The following is an 18,292-nucleotide window of genomic DNA, read 5'->3' as shown; positions in this document are numbered from 1 at the left end:
CTGGTGAGGCCACCTCTCAAGTGCTGTGTCCAGTTCTGTGCCCTTCAAGACAAGAGGACACTGAGGTGCTACAGTGGGTCCTAAGAAGGACAAGGGATGGGCAAAGGTCTGGAGCACAAGTTTGATGAGATGAGGGAGCTGGGGGTGTTTAACCTGAAGAAAAGGAGATTCTGGGGAGATTTTATTGCTCTCTAGAACTCCCTACACCAGGAGGGTGTAGCCGGCTGGGGGTTGGAATTTACTTCCACACAAGTGACAGGATGAGAGGACACAGTCTTAAGCTATGCCAGGGGAGGTTTAGGATGGGCACTAGGAAGAATTTTTTCACAGAAAGAGTGACATTGGAATGGGCTCTGACCAGGAAGGTGTTGGGAGTCACCGACCCTGGAGATGCTCAAGGAAAGGCTGGGCGCTGCACTTGGTGCCGTGGTCCATTTGCTGCGGTGCTGCTCGGTGGTCACGGGCTGGACTCTGGCTGATCCCAGAGCTCTTTTCCAGCCTCATCGTTCCTGTGATTCCGCTTCCCTCCCTGGCCGAGTTTTTCACTGAAAGAGTGACATTGGAATGGGCTCTGACCAGGAAGGTGTTGGGAGTCACCGACCCTGGAGATGCTCAAGGAAAGGCTGGGCGCTGCACTTGGTGCCGTGGTCCATTTGCTGCGGTGCTGCTCGGTGGTCACGGGCTGGACTCTGGCTGATCCCAGAGCTCTTTTCCAGCCTCATCGTTCCTGTGATTCCCCTTCCCTCCCTGGCCGGCCAGTCGTGCCGAACCGCGGGGAAGCGGCCCGTGTGTCCCGCTTGCAGCCTGCGGGGACGGCGGATCCCGTCCCGCCCGAGCCCGTCCCTCCGGATCCCGTCCCGCCCGAGCGGCGGGCGGCGGCTCCCGGGCGGCTCCCCGCGGCCCGCAGGGGCTGGGGGCTGGCGCTGGGGCTGGCTCTGGGCGTTCGGGCGGCGCCGGAGGGAGGCGAGGCTGAGAGCGGGCGGGAGGAGAAGCCGCCCTCTCCGCGGGGCTTCGGCGCGGCCGTGGAGAGGAGCAGGGACCTGGTGCGGAGGATCAAGGTGCTGAGGGGGCACCGCGGGAGGCTGCGGGTGCTGGCGCAGCTCAGGCCAGCTCGGTACAGGGGTGTACGGAAGTGGGCACAGTACGGGGTATCTGAGAGCCAGGGGGGCCTTAAAGGCTGTGGGAAGGAGAGGCAGGAGCCGTCCGAGGGCACTCGGCTCAGCCTGGAGGAGAGACCTCACTGCGGGCTGCAGCTGCCTCATGAGGGGAGGCGCGGGGGCAGGCACCGATCTCTGCGTTTCTGTGACTAGGGAATACCAGGAAACTATGCCAGGAGAAGTTTAGGTGGGTTTTAGGAAAAGTTTTTTACTTAGAGGGTGGTCAGGCACTGAACAGGCTCCCCAGGTAAGCGGTCGCTGCTCGCAAGCCTGGCAGGGTGGGATTGTTGGAGCTCTCCTTGCAGGGCCAGGAGCTGGCCTCTAACATCCTTGTGGGTCCCTTCCGACTCAGGATATTCTGTGATTCTGTTTAAAAAGCACGTTGTAGTTACTTCGAAAATCCAGCTGAAGCTTTTTGAAATCTTGCCTGCCCAGTAGGTGATGCAGTTTGCCGGTTGCATATTGACTGTCATGTTTTGTTTCTTTTGCTTGTTCCATCCAGTAATTTAACTGAATTATTAAAGCAAAAATATTACCTTGCTATTCTTGTTAGGTATGTTTTTCCCAATAGCTGAGTTAAAATGTCAGCTTTGCAAAAGCAGCTTTGCAGCAGTTCAACCAAACTGGTACATAACAAAATTTCAACTATAATTTGACAACAATAAGCAGGTTTATTTGTAGGGTTTTTGTAGCTTTTTCAGTTCAAGGGCTTGGGAGGAGGTGTTTTTTAATTTAAATATCCTTCTAAATGTCTTCTCTCCATTTTGTTTTTTTGCAGGATGAAGCAGGAATCCCTGGTATATTAGTTGGAGTTTCTGTAGATGGAAAGGAAGTCTGGTCAGAAGGTCAGTATATGGGAGTAGTAGGTGTGCATAGTGTCAAGAACTGATGAACATTTCAAAAATTAACAATTCAGACAAGTTAATCAGGCTGGGATTTTGTCTGCCTGATGTCCCATCTCTGTACAGCAGCCAGAAATGGATGCTTAGGAAGTATCAAATGACACCTTCCTTGGTAAACTTCAATAATTTCCATGAATTTATAATTTGTTAACTTTCTGAATATGCTAGTATGTCTCTGCAGTTAGATTGGAGAACCTTTCTTGCATTAATTTTTCAGATTAACCTTTGAACGTACTCAGGGCACAGAGCTGAACAGTGCTCTGGTGGCACTGTGTGTAGGAGGTAAAGAACTGTTCTCCCCACAGGAACTTCCTTAGCAGTCAAAGGAACAAGGGCTCACATTTGGTGACCTGCCTCCTGTTTGTGGGCTGAGCTGTAGCTTTACTGGGAAGGTACTGGGATTTATCAGGCATTATCCTTTCAGAAAGGTGTTTTTACTGAGGGGAATGCATCTGCATTAACAACCACCAGGCACTTGAGTAGCAGCTATAAAGAGAAAGGGTCCTGGGCAAATGGCATGTCATATGTTTTACTTCTTGTACTTTGTCAAGGTTTGGGGTTTTATTTCCTGAGCAGTTCATTGTTAGACTACAGTTTTATAGAGACAGAGGTGTGTTGCCTGCAGGCCTTTCTTGTACTGCAAACTGCAAATATGTCATTGCTGAATTTTCTTGCTTTCATGCTGCAACATCAGGTGCACTTTCTTCAAACCTCACTCAAACTGAAGGCTAGTTTGGCAGCTCGATAATGCCTTATTAATTCCAGTTCTTGCTACCAGACTTGTGGCTTAGTTACAAAGGAAAACACTGTTACAGAGACTGTTAAGTTGTATTTTAATTGAAGTCATGCTGAGTGATGTTGAAACATAGTAACACCTCCGTTCTGTGAAACCTTACCGCTTTTGTAATTGGTGTGCATTTGTGGGTGATTTCCTCTCTCAGTTTCTGTTTTGATAAAATAAGACCCTTTTTTCTCCTTCAGCCATTAATTCAGAACAGTAAAAGGAGTGTTTATGACTGTTGGTCAGTTACTTTATGGTCTAGATTTTGGTCTCTTGGGGTTTTCTACACTGAAAATTTGACCTCAGGAGTGTAAATTTTGGCTTAATTTTAATCTCATTTATCATTATGTTTGTTGTAGTCTTAATCAGCAACTTGAGATGCCTTTGTGTAACCCAATGGGCCCTGATTAACTGCTGCTACTACAGTAAAATGTTATTGACTGAACTGAAGCAGGGGCTGGGACACTCCAATGCTTCGTATCCCAGTTTATCTGGAGGAAAAATATTTCAAAGAGCCAGCAAATCGAATTGATTGCATGTAATGAATTCAGCATGTCTCTGTGCAAAGGCCTCAGCAGAGTGTTTTTATTTCTGGCAGGTTTGGGCTATGCTGACGTGGAGAACCGCGTGGTGTGCAAGCCAGAGACCATCATGCGCATCGCCAGCATCAGCAAGTGCCTCACAATGATGGCTGTTGCCAAACTCTGGGAAGAGGGGAAGCTCGATTTAGATGCCCCAGTGCAGAAATATGTCCCTGAATTTCCAGAAAAAGTCTACGAGGGTGAAAAGGTATGTAATTGTTTATTGGTAAGAGTTTTTAAAGTTTTTGGTCCTGTCACTACATAGCTGTGTACAGGTGCCTGATTTGCACCTATTCCTACAAAACACTCAAAATCATTTAGACAAGTTCTGGTGTTTCTTGCTCAGAAAAGCATATTTGTATCTTTACTTTTATATCAAGTGTGTAGTCCACATATATATATATATAAAAAAATATATATAATACTGTATTTAATATGTGATATTTAAAAGGTCCTGCACCTTTATCTCTTCTTTGTCATGGTGAATTTTACTTTGTTGCTGATTTATTGTTTGTCTTTTAATGAAGAGAGCTCACATTATCCTGTCTACCTAGGTCACTATTACCACAAGACAGTTAGTTTCACACTTGAGTGGGATTCGTCACTATGAAAAAGATATTACAAAAGTAAAAGAAGAAAAGGAAAAGGCAAACAGAGCACTTAAGCTAACCAAATCCCATCAGGATAAAGAACAAAAAGCAAAAGAAGGTAAAGGGACTGAAAACACTGATTGTGGCAAACAGAAGAAAGAACATGATAGTGAGACAAAGAGCCGAAGTTCAAAGCCTGGCAGGAACGACAAGGAGTTTGACCAGGAAGAGTATTATTTGAAGGAAAAATTTGAAAGTGTGATTGAGTCACTGAAGATATTTAAAAATGATCCCTTATTCTTTAAACCAGGTGAGTTTCTATTAATGTAGACCAAAATATGCTGCTCTGGTGAGAGTTTTGTTTCAAACAGTTTTATATGTAATGATGATAGTAGAGTCCAGGGAAGAGTGTTTGTGTGGGGGTTTTGGTTTGTTCTGCTTCTCTCCCTTTTTTTTCTTTTCTTCACGTGCCCCATTAAAAGCTCAACAGAGAAGTATTTGGTGTGTTCTGCACAAACCACCTGGTCATGTAATATTTATGTATAAGATTTTTCTCCCAGGAGCAGTAAGTAATGCACTAAGTGCTCTGAAGCATACCAGTGGATTTATAAATGCTGAAGAAGAAGATAATTCTGGTAACAAATTTGTATCTACAAAGTATTTTGTAAGCAAATACCAACTTGCTGTAGTCATGTTCTGGGCCTTCTAGATAGGAACCAAAAGCAAAAAATTTTACTGAGGCACTAAATCAGACCTAAAAAAAAGCTACAAAAACCCCATAGGATCACAGAATTACTGAAGTAATTTATTTTTGGGATTATTTAAATTAGGTCTAGAGAGGACTTTGAGGAACTTCAAGTGTAAGTTTTAAACTACTTAGGTTAAGGTAAATGACATGCATTGCTGATAAACAGTAAAAAATGTGCATTTAAGGGGAGAGGGGTAGAAGAAGGGTGAAGTTAAACACTCACCATCTTGTAGAGCTCACTTCAAATAAGAGATCTGTCTCAACTGTAGGCACTTTAGCAGTTGCTCAATATGTAAATGTTTCATAGAAAGCATTAGCACAAGGATGAGCTTTTAAAAAATGAAATGTTGTTTTGTAAATAAATTCTGTTGTCTTAAATAATGCTTGTGTTCATATAATCTTTTGGGATATTCTAGAAATAGAAACACTGTGCTAAAAGTCATGAATGCCCTTGAAAAATGTGAGTATTGCTGTTGTTTTCCCTTCTCCAGGGTATGGACACACAAGTCACAGTAGCTGAGCATCTTTTAAGCAGTAATTTTATGGCTTGTGTCAGCTTTCCAAATCCAGACATCCTTGTTAGACCTGATGTGGTAAATCTCCTGGAAAGGATGTTAAATGTCAGTGTTGACACCTTGGCATGAAACCTGACTGTACACACAGATCCCTGGAAGATTTTAGTGCTGTTCTCTCAGCAGGATGTGTGTCTGCTGCAGTACAGAAGTTCCTAGGCCTAGCATCAACAATGGTTGATTATTAATTGCTATAAATAGTTTTATTTGCATGTATGATTCCATTTAAGTATCATGCAATTAACTTGGGGTTTTCCCTTTCTCACTGTGTTTCTTCAAGGCAGTCAGTTCTTGTACTCAACGTACGGCTTTACTCTCTTAAGTGCTGTGGTGGAGAGAGCTTCAGGACAGAAATTTACAGATTATATGCTGAAAATGTTTCGAGATTTGGATATGCTGTCAACTGTCCTAGATGACAATGAAGCAATGATATATAACAGAGCAAGGTAAACAGGGGTGGAACTCTTATTTTTTCCACTACAACTGTTGCCCTTTTTATCTTAATTAAGACAGTTGAATTAAGAATGTGTGATTTTTATTTTCCCAGACATTTAAATGAAGTGTTGTATGTTACCTCAACATTACTCATGTAGCTAGTTCCAATGCCATGGTATAGGTTTTGTAATTACCATATAAAATTACAGAAAAAGAAATAAATATTTCCTGTTCTAAGTGTGAATGTGGGAGGTGAAGGGAGTAATAGGGGTGACTTCAAAGTTTACATTTACTTTGGGTACAAGTAAGCACATAAATGCAAATAAAATAAAGAGTAACAAGGAAATTATGTTGGAATATATAATTACCTTAGTTTGCTTAATATACTGGCATTTAAAGGGTTCCAAGGAATTGTAATAGTCTCACAGTAACCCAAGGTTTTCAGAAATCAAATTGCTGTATGAATGTTGACCAGAATTAAAATTCTGTTTAACATCAATTTATTTTAAAAATTAATTTAACATAGGGAAGAAAAAAACCAACACAACCAATACCCCCCACCCCCCTACTCCTACAAAAACAAAACAACAAAGAGAGAGAAATTTATGTAACTGGATAATCCATTCCAATACAGTGGATCAGGCTAGGGTTTCTTGTCTTATTTTCTTGAATTTCCTGCCTGGGCTCAGAAATTGATTATTGACTCCCCTGTTAAATTTTGTTGTGGGACAAGAATTCTGTTGAATGACAGAGTAGGTTTTAGTGACAGCCTCATGAAAATGAGACTCAGACTTCTTAAAAGTTTGGCTTCAAAAATGTCCTCAAAGAGCAATGAACGTGTTGAAGCTGAGTTTTAGACTAAGTACAGGCATATATTGCAACTGTGTGTGCACAGCTTCACTGCCCTATTCTAAGATGCTTTGTGCTGGTGCTCAGTTTGCTTGCAAAATTTCAGAGGCTCTCTGGCTGTAGGATCAGAGGCTCATCTGGATGATAGTGATGTTCTCATAAATTATCAACTTTGTACAGTCAAGGTTTTTTAGAACATGTTCTTCCCTTTATAAACTGAAATATGGGAGGGATCAAAGAATAGGGAGAGATGCTCTTCTCGGAGTGTTTTTATAGGTACTTACTGTCAAGCAAAACTGAGATCCTGATGGGTTTGCTTCCACAAATTGGAGCTTGATGCCTCAAAATAGAATGTATTGACATGTTGAGGTTTGTTTAATGGCTTGGTTATACTATATCGGTCTAACAGGAAAGTGCTTAAAAATCTGTGCTCTAGACCTTTTAGCAGTATAAGTCAATGTCTTTGTAACAGGGTTTTCTGTGATCAAAAAGCTCATTATGGGGACAACAGGATACTAAATCACTGTCAGAGTTGATGGTAGTCTTGCATCCTGGACCATTCATCATTCTTCCTTTGTTTCAACCTCTGACTTCCAGTGTTATAAGTTATTCAGAAGTTTGCTAGAAAGCTTTCCAATACAAGTGCCATCTATGTAGGGCTCTTCCTTTTCATAACTCTCCATGGACCTTATTTGGTCTAAACACCAGAGGTTGAAATTCCTTGGGTTATACATTTAGTCCACGCGTCCTTTTCATATGATGTATGAAATTAATCAAATTATGATTGGACTTTTTCTTTCAAGACTCGTCCCCTCACACATGGATGGTTCGCCACAACAGCCTGATCTCTTTAAATACAATATACAAGTAAGAGATGTGACAGAGATATGCTTAGTATATCCTAAGATTAAGCAGAAGGATTAGTACTTTTATTAAAGTTCAGCTTCTGTCCTAAGAAGTCACCTTAATTTTTGTTTTTCTGTCTGAATTACTTGTTGGCTTTTCTGCAATAAATATATTTCAAAAATATGTTTTAAAAACCCTCTAAATGTTCACAAGAACAAGCTAACACAAGCTCAGTTTGCTCTTTTAAGGTAGGGCAGCTTAAAATCATGGTGCATAGTCCATGAAAATGACAAGTTGAATTTTCTTGCATTTTAGGTGTTACATTTACAACAAAAAGGGACGGCTGGTAAACGCACCGTATGTGGACAACTCTTACAAGTGGGCTGGTGGTGGCTTCCTGTCATCAGTAGGTGACCTCCTGAAATTTGGAAATGCCTTGTTGTACAGTTACCAAGCCGGACAATTTAAAAACAAGAACACCAAACTTCTTCCAGGGTACCTCAAGCCAAGCACAGTGGCAATGATGTGGACTCCAGTGCCAAAAACAGAAGTGTCATGGGACAGGGATGGTAAATACGCCATGGCTTGGGCTGTGGTAGAGAAAAACCAACAGTGTGGCTGCTGCAGGCAGCAGAGGCACTATGCATCTCACACCGGGGGCGCCGTGGGGGCCAGCAGTGTCCTCCTCATCCTGCCTGAAGAGCTGGACCCTGAAGCTGTGGGTGCTTGGCCAGTGGCACCCCCCAGAGGTGTCATTGTCTCCATTATCTGTAACATGCAGTCGGTGTCGCTCAACAGCACCGCCTTAAAGATCGCAAGGGAATTCGACAAAGAGAAACGGCAACAGTCTGTGGGCTGAGAGATGGGAGGGACTGAACCCACTGGGCTGACAAACAAAGGGACAAGGGTGTAACTGCACTTCAAGTTCACTAAGAATATGGGAAGAAAATGCATAAATAATTCACTTAATCTCTGCTAGTGGTGCTAAACTTACATCTAACTGGAATTCATCTCTCAGGGAAGTTCCTAACTTACAGAAAATGAGAATGTAACAGTCTAAGGTGACTTTCTGTAGCACCTGTAAATGATCATTATATTTAGCAGGTTATTTTTACCAACTAGTGAAACACTTGACCAAGATAAAAAAATAGCCTTTTTTTTTTGCACTAAGTGCAAATTATCTACCTTGAATGTTAAACTTTTGAAAAATTTCACATCTTGATTTTAGCACACCAATATGTTGCTTGTTATTCTCACAGTTCCAGTCTGCTACAAATATTCAGTATTACTTTTTAAACAAAAATTGTGTCACCATTGTTTTTTGTTTTCACATACCACTTCCCTTACTTGCTTAAAAAACCAACAAAATCCAAACCTTGAAGCTACCTCCAGAATGCAGATTTATACCCAGAAGCAGGCTTTTATCAGACCTGTGGATTAAGAACTAGAAAAGAATAATCTAGACCAATGTAAAGTAAATTCAAATGTAAAGTAAAATTCTTTTCATTTTTTAGATATTCTCTCATCCATTTTTATTGGACACAGAGAATGTGTAGAATTAGTTTACTGTGCAGTAAAGGTATTATTTCTAGATTCAAATCCACCCAAATAGCACAATGTGCAAGGTGTCCAACTGTCCCATTGTTTTTGAGTGATATACACTTGGTAGCCAGAAATGGCACTGTGCTCTGTAGCCTGGCTACTCCCTTGTAAACAGGAATTAGGAACTCAAATAGCTCAATACAGCTCAAAGTCCATGCTTGAAGCCAGGAGTAGAAGTTTCACCAAGCAAACACGGCCATGGCAGCTGGAGCACAGCTCAAAGTGCTGCGTCCAGGGGTGGGGACACCACCAGCTCTGTGGGCAGCTCCTTCCAATGCCTGGTCACCCTCTCTGTAAAGAAATTCTTCCTGTTGTTCAACCTGATCCTCACCTGGTGCAGGTTGAGGCCATGTCCTCTTGTCCTTTCACTTGTTCCCTGTGAGAAGAGGCTGATCCCCGCTGGCTCCAGCCTTCTGTCAGGAGTTGTAGAGTGATAAGGTCACCCCTTTGCTCCAGACTCCTTCAGCTTCTTGTCAGACTTGTGCTCCCAGAGAAAGAAAGAATGGTGACTGCCTTTCTCTGGACATGCTCCAGCTCCTCAATGCCTTTCTTGAAGTGAGGGGCCCAGAACTGGACACGAGACTAGAGGTGTGAGATTTTCTAATTATCAGTTTCACAATGGGAATAAAGTAGCATCTGAAGTGTCCATTTTATGTATTTCACAATGGCATGGAAGATCTCTGTCATCTCAAAGATTTACCCCCAGCTCACTTCCCCTGCAGTTATATCAGACAGTACTTCCAGCCTGAGACAAAACAGAAATATCTTTCAGGAAAGGTTCCTGCACTGCTCAGCAGTTCTGCTGCTCTGAATTTAAGGAGTAAGGTGTCTTGGTTAGCAGGTAGGAGAAGATAACCCTACCTGCCTCTTTCCCAAACTAATACTTTTGGTGTTATCCTCACAGTTGTCACCTGCCCTGTCACCAAGAAACCGGGAAATTCAGTATTTTGAGGGATCAGTGTTTTACCTACATTTAAATTGGAGCTAATAAGACTAGTTTAGTATATTCTTCATAATTACAATCATTATTGTACCTTAAAAAATGTTTGCTTGGGGTTTCTGGCGCACTCACCAAAATTTCACTTCTTTATTCATTAAGAATGTATTGTCTTTATTGCAAGAGTATCCAATAATTTCATCTTCTAGCACCTGGAAGAAAATGGGTCCCTTACAGTCTCTGCTTTGATGTTAAATTAATCATGAGTTCTTATCTTTTCGGGTAGAGAAGGCAGAGATATGACAGTCTAGGAATCAATCTGGCCTTAGCACATGTATTCAGGTTACAATTAATATTGCTACTTTGAACTTTGTTCTAAAACCAGTAATTTGATGGGCTGGCATTGTACATGAGAAACTAACTAGACCATGTCTGGTCAATTAAGAGCAGCTTTCATGATAAACTTACTTGTGAGTGAACCTTTCTTGTGAGTGGCACTGACATAAGCCCCTATTTTTCTTAGAAGGCTTGTGTATTCCATTGGTACACCTGTTTCTGTATCAAACACCTCCTTCTGCATATGGTATTTACATGTTTGCTGTTTGAAATAACAGAAATAAAACCTACCTTGCAAATGCAACCAATTGTAGCATCAGGTTTTTGGTTTATTTTATTGACTAGACATGTACAGTTTTTCAAAGTCATAAAAAGAATATTAGCTAGTTAGAAAATTCCAATAATAATTAGCTCACCAAGACACCTGATACTTTTAAAGAGCTGTTGATACATAACTTGAGATATTATTTAATAAAGTAAGATATATGTAAAATTTTGTTTTAATATTTTCTCATGATTAAAAACATTTTACCAGCCATTTAGAAAGACATGGCTTTCAAAAACTCATTAAACAATTTTCCTTATTGCAAGAAGGCAATTACTTAATGCCAGTATTTAATACTAACAATAAGCATGGGTTTGCTGCACTAGTTCCTAGATACCATTCTCACCTCTTAGTGTAGTTCCATGACTTACTATTGCTTGTATGCCAGCTGCCTTCTCTATGCTGCATGTTTTCAGTGCTTTGCAAAGGACTACTTTTGTTTTGGGTTTTTGTTTTTTTTTATAGACATCTCAGTTTGGAACACTATTGCTTGTATGCCAGCTGCCTTCTCTATGCTGCATGTTTTCAGTGCTTTGCAAAGGACTACTTTTGTTTTGGGTTTTTTTTTTTTATAGACATCTCAGTTTAGAATACCAAGTGCAGTCTCAATATCAAATTAGCAGGAGGGAAAATCCATGCATTCCAGAGAAACAGCTGAACAGAGATGAGTAACTTTTCATTTTTATTTATCACCAAATTACCCAAGAGAGGGGAGGGACTACAGCAACATTGAAAGCAAATGAGCCATTTAAAAGCTTATCTAGCTTCTGCAAGCCTTGCGGTTATGGTAGCTGCAGTAATAAAATACACAAAATGCACTTTTAAAGCAGTTTCTGTCACTATATGCATTACACTGCTAGTTTATGATTAGCAAGGCAAGGATGCAGGAAGTCCAAGGTTTTTACTGTTCACACAAACTTATAAAAATAGAGCTCGGTTGTCTGCAAACTTACAGGAAGAGCTTGCACTTCAGATCATTTATTGAAAAAGAGATTCCAGCAGATTAGTCAGCTGTAGCATGTAATTTGTACAAAATCAATCATAATTACATTGTTGTTGTAACAGGCATTTTTAAACTGGTAAGGCTTTCAGGAACACAGATCCAAAAATCACATGCTGAACTGTTCAGTGTTGCTTTCTTCTAAATGAACAGCCTGCAAAGAAATCACGTGAGTAGAGATATGAATAGTCCTTAAATGGTTAGACTGCCTTGAAAAATTACCCATCCAATGTAAGTAGAAAAAATAATGGATTAAATTTAAATTTCATGTACTATAAGAGGTGAAAATTTAACATTGTAGGTCTTCTCTAGCTCAACCTGAACAAAATGGCTGTCATGCAATTCATCTTAAAATAAGATTAAAATGTACTATTTATTTTCTTCCAGTGCATTTTAAAATTTCAGTCTACTGTTCCATCCTTTAGTGATACAAACCCCAAACTGAAACAGCTGCAGAGTGTGTTGTTACCATTTCAACTGCTCCACAGCCTCACTTCAGGTGTTCTCTCCTCATGTTTACCACCCCTGTGTAGCAGCACTTTATATAAACACTGCTATGTGTCATTTGTATGCATGCTTACCTTTTGCCCTATAAACAAGAAATTAATAAAATCTAGATTAATTTTTACATTTTTTTAAATCCTAAAATGTTTCCAGTGCTTTTCACATGTCCCAGAATTGGGCTGCACTCAAAGATACTGGTGTTATACCAGTTGCCTGTACATACATTATTGGTGGTTATTTGTTCCCTTATAATTGATATTAAACAAATGTTCTTTGAGCCAGGGAACTGCTTTACAGTAGGGCTGTTTAAAAACAAACAGGCAAGCCATTAGTGACTAGCAGTGGCACAGAATTACTTTAGCCTGGCAAAAGTACCCTACTCCTTTGATGGTGCTTTTTAAAACTTTAAACACAGCTCAGAGTTAAACAGCAGTATTCATTACACAGGCTGAAGGGAATGACAATTCACCTAAAATGAAGTGTGTTTGATGACAATGTAGGTGTTTAGCTCCCTGGCAGAGCTGTATAGCCATATAAAAACATAGAATCTGAAGAAAAATTCACAATTCTGGGCCTATTAACAATGTTTCTACCAGCCAACTCTAAGCAATTTGCAAAATCAGTGTTCCAGTATCAGTTTCTAAAATCCAAGCTGAAATATTTGCAAGCTATAAAATGCCTTTATAAAAGTGGCATATTTAGGTTGTGTAACGCTGCCCTTACCTTCTGTGAGCCTGGCTTTGCCCCCAGTTGGCTGGCACAGGACAGTTGAGCACCCTACACACAGAACTACTGTCTGAGCATGGCTGAAGACAGTGGTGATCTTGTAGCATCCTGAAAAACAACATTATGAAACTTCCCTCTGGGTATTTCTAGCATCATTTTTAATGTGTTAATTGCATCAGGTACTCCAAATACACTTGTCCAAAATGCATCTATATTTCCTTAGACAACACACCAAGCCAAACTCAGCAAGCCATTGCTGTGTTCTGAAGTGCTTGCCTTTACTTACATGCATAGAAAAGCAAGTTAGGTAACAGGAACTGGTTTGATTCCCACATGAAAATCAACAGACCCTGCTGGCTGACAAGCCCTAATTTGCCTATCACATCTCTTGTAAAGAAGTTCAGCAGCTCCAGATTAGCCTCCTGTGCTGAACAGAGGAACCCATGTAGCTGGAGAAATATTTAACTTGTAACAGTAGAACACTGCTGTTGACCAAGTCTGAAAGCTGGGAATATAAACACTGCTGTTCCAATCTGTGTTTGCTTTCTGTTTAATAATTGGTACATGTAAGGCTTGGTTGCATTCTATAAAACTAACATAATATTTAAATGGAAAGACTTGCACAGAAAAATTTCACTAATTCCCTATACAATGCTTTTGTCTACAACTTATACATTCTATGATTTAAGAAAGGATGAGATCACTCATACATGGCTTAGAAATGAGATTTTCACTGCTTTTAAATTTTTTCCCCTGGAAAGTATTTTTAATTAGCCAAGTGGTATTTTTGGAGGGCGAAAACCTGTAAAGGATTTTATCTGGATGTGGACATACAAAATAAATAGGTAAAGGTGAGCAGAGATTGCATTTTCAGCACGTGTGGATCAGAAAGCTAAGACAGACTACATGCTGTGAGCAGGGTCCTGTGACTAAAGGTCTGCTTGGCAGGGAGAAGTACTATTAGACAAAATAACAGATCTCTGTTTAAATCACAAAGAGCAACTGTACAAATCTTTGTGAAAAACTGCTAAAAGCCAACATTTAATCACAGCAAACTTTGTTTTTCCCCTATTGAAGCTGAACTTCCATGTTGATGAGTTTTTAATGTTTGTGGGTTGGCAGGGAAATGAGCCCAGCCCATCTGAGTACCAAGGTAGGAGCCTCCAGTTCCACTGACCTAGGGACACATAAGGCCATCTGCTATTTTCAATGCCTTGTGCATAGGATTCTAGCATTATTGGAGCTCTCCTGCTTTGCTCTATATACCCCTCAAGCACAAAAAACAATTAACCCAACAATAATGAAGATAACCCATGATCTATGGGTCTATGTTGACACTAACTGTGTCACAGTGTATGCATTCATGTATACTGGTTTGAACAAAGTGTAAAAAACAAAAAGCAAACCCAGAGGCTTAGCCTTCAATACTATATTTGTTTGAAAGCAACCACAGTTTACTTTCAGGTTGTTTAAATTAACTTACCTCACTTTCAGATGGAATATGTCTCAGAGCCTCTTAGAAAACTAGGCTACTAAGAAAGAATAAGATCAGAAAACCTGAGTACATCAACAATTCCCTGGTTCTAAGTCAGGAAGATCATTATTGTAAGTGTTTTCTTACTGCTAGAATCTTCTTATGCTGCAGCAGTTGCTAGGGAGTTACCACACTGGGCAATATGGATGTAACTGTGCTGAATAAAAAAGCTGTTCACTGGTAGAGCACATTCCTGTCACGGTGCTGCAAAATCCCATAGTTCAGTTTATGAAAGAGAAGTTGATTATACAGATGTCTCTGAGCCAAAGTAATGAAGATCTCTGAAAAGTGGACATAGGCAACATCTTATAACCCTTGTATATGAGCTAGATGGCAGCTTAGTTCTTAACAGCACATGCAAACAAGGCAGTGGTGTATGTTTTACTTGTATGTATGTGTGCAGTATCCTTGCATATATCCTTGTCAAAAGCTTTTCCAGTTGTTCTTCCAGGACTAACTTACAAAGGGAGGAAAACAATGTTGGCTTCTGTTTGAAACTTGTGCTATGGATACTTTAATGCATGCATTTAATTTCACTTTTTGTATATGTAAACCTAGGGGGTTGGGTTTTTCCCTACTTGCAAGTGTTTTATAAAGGAAAAAACCCAAGTAAAGAAGCCCTCACGCCAGAACCTCCAGAAAAGAAAAGTCTGATTGTTTACATTAACTTTTTCCAAATATGGAAAACACATTTATTGTTAAAAAACCCAAAGCAATACACAGACCTTTTTCTCTACAGAATAGACAAACCAAACTCAGATAAGAAATAATAACCAACCGTTATGTGTACGATATACAAAAATCAATTTTGTTCCTTCCACAACGCACGAACATTTCCAATATTTACCTGGACATTTTACATCCATGAAGTAGGAGTTCGGGCTCTGCACAAGACGTTTCTTTTTGTGCTTCCTCTTCTCATCCTCTAGGGAGGGATGCGCCAGGTCTTTGGCCAGCTGGGAGGGGCAGGAGGAAAAGCGCACGGCGCGTTACGGAGCGGGCCGGGCCCGGCGCTGCCCCGGCCGCGCCTGTGCCGAGGGGCGGGAGCGCCGCGGGCTCCGGCCCCGCCGAGCGACACCGGCCGGGGCTGGGCGCCTGCAGGGGGCCCGGCCGCACGCCTGGTGGCTGTTATTAATAGAAAGCTATCTATTTTTTTTTAATTTCTCTCCACCTGAGCTGATTCTTCTTAAAAAAGGCATTAAAAAGGAGAAAGATCTCCTGCCCATTTATTTCAGTGGCTAGGTCGGCACTCGTGTGGCACGGAGCTGTAGAACTGTCAGGGGTGGAAGGCGCCTCTGGAGATCGTCCGGAGCAGGTGACACGGGAACGTGTCGCGCTGGGTTTGGAATGTCTCCAGAAAGGGAGGCTCCACGATCGCCCTGGGCAGCTGTTCCAGTGCTCCGCCACCCCGCACATAAGTTCTTCCTCATGCTGAGGTGAAACTTTTCGTGGTTTGGTTTATGGCCATTGCTCCTCGTCACATGGCTGGGCTCCACAGAAAAAGTCTGGCACAATCCTCTTGGCACTGGCCTTGAAGATATTTACATGTATTAATTAGATCGCCTCTCAGTCTTCTCTCGTCTAAACTGGCCCAGCTCCTGCTGTCTCTCCTCATTAGAGAGAAGCTCCAGACCCTCGTCATCTCTGTGGGCCTCTACAGGACCCTCTGCCTGTCTTCCTTTTCCTGAGGAACCCAGAACTGAGCATATGTTTGTTGTTTCATAGTAAATGAAACATTGCATGAAGTTGTACCCATAAGCTTATTCTTTTGCAGTTTCCCACCCCAGTCAAAAACAAAAGGCAAAAGAATTTCTGTTAGTTATCATTCATGTGCTTAAATGAATTTAGAGAACTTATGAGACATAAAAATAGTGCAGAGAGTGGGAATTTAAAGAAAAAAAATAGCTCTTTTTTTTTTTTTTTTAGTAACAGGCTGTGTGTTTTGTCCGTAAGATAGTAATCACAAATGTAATCTGTAAAATCTGTATTTATCCTGGAACATTTAAAAGTGTAGTTCAATAGAAATCCTCCTGGTGGCACAACAGACCTTACAGAAATCACTTGGTATGAAGTCTTCCCAGAAGTCCAACGGGAACATGTCAGGACATTGCCTTTTTCAGAGGGAACTGATGCATTTAAGCAAAACTTATGTGAAAAGTTTGCCATGAGCACAAGTGAGGATGTAATTTCACAGAGGCATCTTGCTCTGACAACAATATTCTCAAGGCTGGGCTTGGTCTCTCCAGTGCTATAACAACTTTCAAAATACTTTCCACCCCAAACTCTTACATTATTCTGCCAGAATAGCCCCGTGTGTTGCAGTGCTCCAAGCCATTATACTGGTTTTCCTCTCCTCTCTGTCCCAGCCGTGTAACACTGTAATGCTGTGTTAGCATTTTTTCCTTACGCACTGGTGTGGTGATGACACACAGATAGAGGTATTTTGGAAGTATTTCTTGTTGTATCATGGGGAATTTAATAGGAAGGGCTCTGACTCATACTTTCCTTTCATGCTGTCCTGTGGATCTAAGAACATAAAGCAGTTACCAGCACAGAGTCAGTTCTTGTGTTTTAAGCTGTTCCTACTACCTTCCTGTCCTTTTCAAATGCCTGTTATTTATGTGCAGGCAGAATGGAAAGAGGATAATTGCTTAAGGCTTTGATTTAGTATCTGCAGTATAGTTCTGTTTTTCTGTGTTAAATAAAATACCTTCACCACATATAAAGCACCACTTAAAATAAAATAGAACTTCTGAAGTGCCATGCTTCTTTGCCTTAGAGGTCTTTCCTGCAAAGAGCCTCTGGTGCCTGAGGAAGACTTTAGAGTCACATTAGAAATTGGCTTCCATGGAAGGAAGGGCACACAGGATGATCTGAAAACAGGATGTGTTTTGGACACATTCCTCTGGTTCTCTATTTTGGTTTTGCTTGTAGATTCATTTCCTTTTTGTAACAGCTTATAGTTCAGTGACCTGCTGTATGAGTAAAGTCTAATGGATTACCTTTAATCTTACAATTTAAGCTTTTTATGAAATGTACTCTTAAGAAAACAGGAATGCAGCACTGAATTTAAGTGTCAGTTAGCAAGGAGAGAAATGCTGTCTGTACAACAGTGGTTTGGCCTACTGAGACACAGATTCAGGTCTAAGAGAACAACTTCCTCTCTCCAGACTTCTCCCAGCAAGCAAGGACTTTGATCTCATTTTAGAAAAAAAAAACCCTTTATCTGTTTGCTGGAATGACAACAGAAAAACTCCCAAAGCTGATCTGGAAATGTTTTAAAACAACATAATGACAGTTGGGTGTTCTCCTGCATTGCGAGTGTCAGTCTCACGTGTTGGAAAGCTGAGCCTGTGTCTCTGAGGTCAGGCATTGTACTGGGTTCCTGCTGGGCTGGGACAGCCTACAAACCCTCCCTGTGCACCTGCTGCCCCTGCTACTGCTTTCTTCTGCTCCATTTGGGCTCTTCTGCACCTGAATTTGGGCAGCTCCTTAGGATTTGCTATCTGACAGCTTTTGGGTGGTTTTAGTACAGAACCTTGTATGAATTTCCTGTGGTCAGTGACAAAGTGTGTAATGACTGATTTTAAAAACCTAAATTCACCCTACTAATGCTTATAGTGTTGTCTAGAATACTAAAATGGGGGTGGGTATCTCTGTAATACTATTGTTAAGAGCATTTAGATTTCTTTTTGCTAACCACCTTTAAGCTGCACTCAAAATAAGTCCACTGCAAGGGGCATGTTTGATCCAGAATGTGGCCTGTCTGTCATTTTGCCTATACTGCAGAATTAGTCTTGATTGTAAACTAATGAATGGTGTAAACTGTGGCGTGTAAACTGTGGCATGTAATAATTTGGGTTAAAC

The 18,292-nt window shown here is 41.0% G+C and overlaps 2 protein-coding genes across 2 annotated transcripts; one reads left to right on the top strand and one right to left on the bottom strand.

Annotated features, from left to right (window-relative positions):
* Positions 1-867: 867 nt before the first annotated feature.
* Positions 868-10,640, top strand: LACTB (lactamase beta). The gene is made up of 6 exons (XM_039722989.1): positions 868-1,058; positions 1,936-2,002; positions 3,439-3,629; positions 3,976-4,321; positions 5,612-5,777; positions 7,777-10,640. Exons 3-6 carry the CDS (start codon positions 3,492-3,494, stop codon positions 8,318-8,320), a joined length of 1,194 nt encoding a protein of 397 aa, XP_039578923.1. The 5' UTR covers positions 868-1,058; positions 1,936-2,002; positions 3,439-3,491; the 3' UTR covers positions 8,321-10,640.
* A 686-nt stretch (positions 10,641-11,326) lies between these two features.
* On the bottom strand, positions 11,327-15,448 carry LOC120508915 (40S ribosomal protein S27-like). The gene is made up of 3 exons (XM_039722990.1): positions 15,273-15,448; positions 12,889-12,999; positions 11,327-11,815 (listed from the first exon to the last, which is right to left on the bottom strand). Exons 1-3 carry the CDS (start codon positions 15,289-15,291, stop codon positions 11,787-11,789), a joined length of 159 nt encoding a protein of 52 aa, XP_039578924.1. The 5' UTR covers positions 15,292-15,448; the 3' UTR covers positions 11,327-11,786.
* Positions 15,449-18,292: the final 2,844 nt, after the last annotated feature.

This window comes from Passer montanus, unplaced genomic scaffold, assembly GCF_014805655.1.
Source record: "Passer montanus isolate IOZ18808 unplaced genomic scaffold, ASM1480565v1 scaffold5, whole genome shotgun sequence".
Classification (NCBI taxonomy): domain Eukaryota; kingdom Metazoa; phylum Chordata; class Aves; order Passeriformes; family Passeridae; genus Passer; species Passer montanus.
Note: the sequence above shows the minus strand (reverse complement) of the source record. Positions and strands in the feature narration are given on the sequence as shown.

What these genes read in the sequence shown, in the direction of transcription:
- LACTB (XM_039722989.1), top strand. Translation starts at nt 3,492, where the DNA reads ATGCGCATCGCCAGCATCAGCAAGTGCCTCACAATGATGGCTGTTGCC. An exon ending in AAGTCTACGAGGGTGAAAAG is followed by an intron (nt 3,630 to 3,975) that starts GTATGTAATTGT and finishes CTGTCTACCTAG; the next exon opens with GTCACTATTACCACAAGACA. An exon ending in ATGATATATAACAGAGCAAG is followed by an intron (nt 5,778 to 7,776) that starts GTAAACAGGGGT and finishes CTTGCATTTTAG; the next exon opens with GTGTTACATTTACAACAAAA.
- LOC120508915 (XM_039722990.1), bottom strand. An exon ending in CAAAGCCAGGCTCACAGAAG is followed by an intron (nt 11,816 to 12,888) that starts GTAAGGGCAGCG and finishes ATTTCTTTGCAG; the next exon opens with GCTGTTCATTTAGAAGAAAG.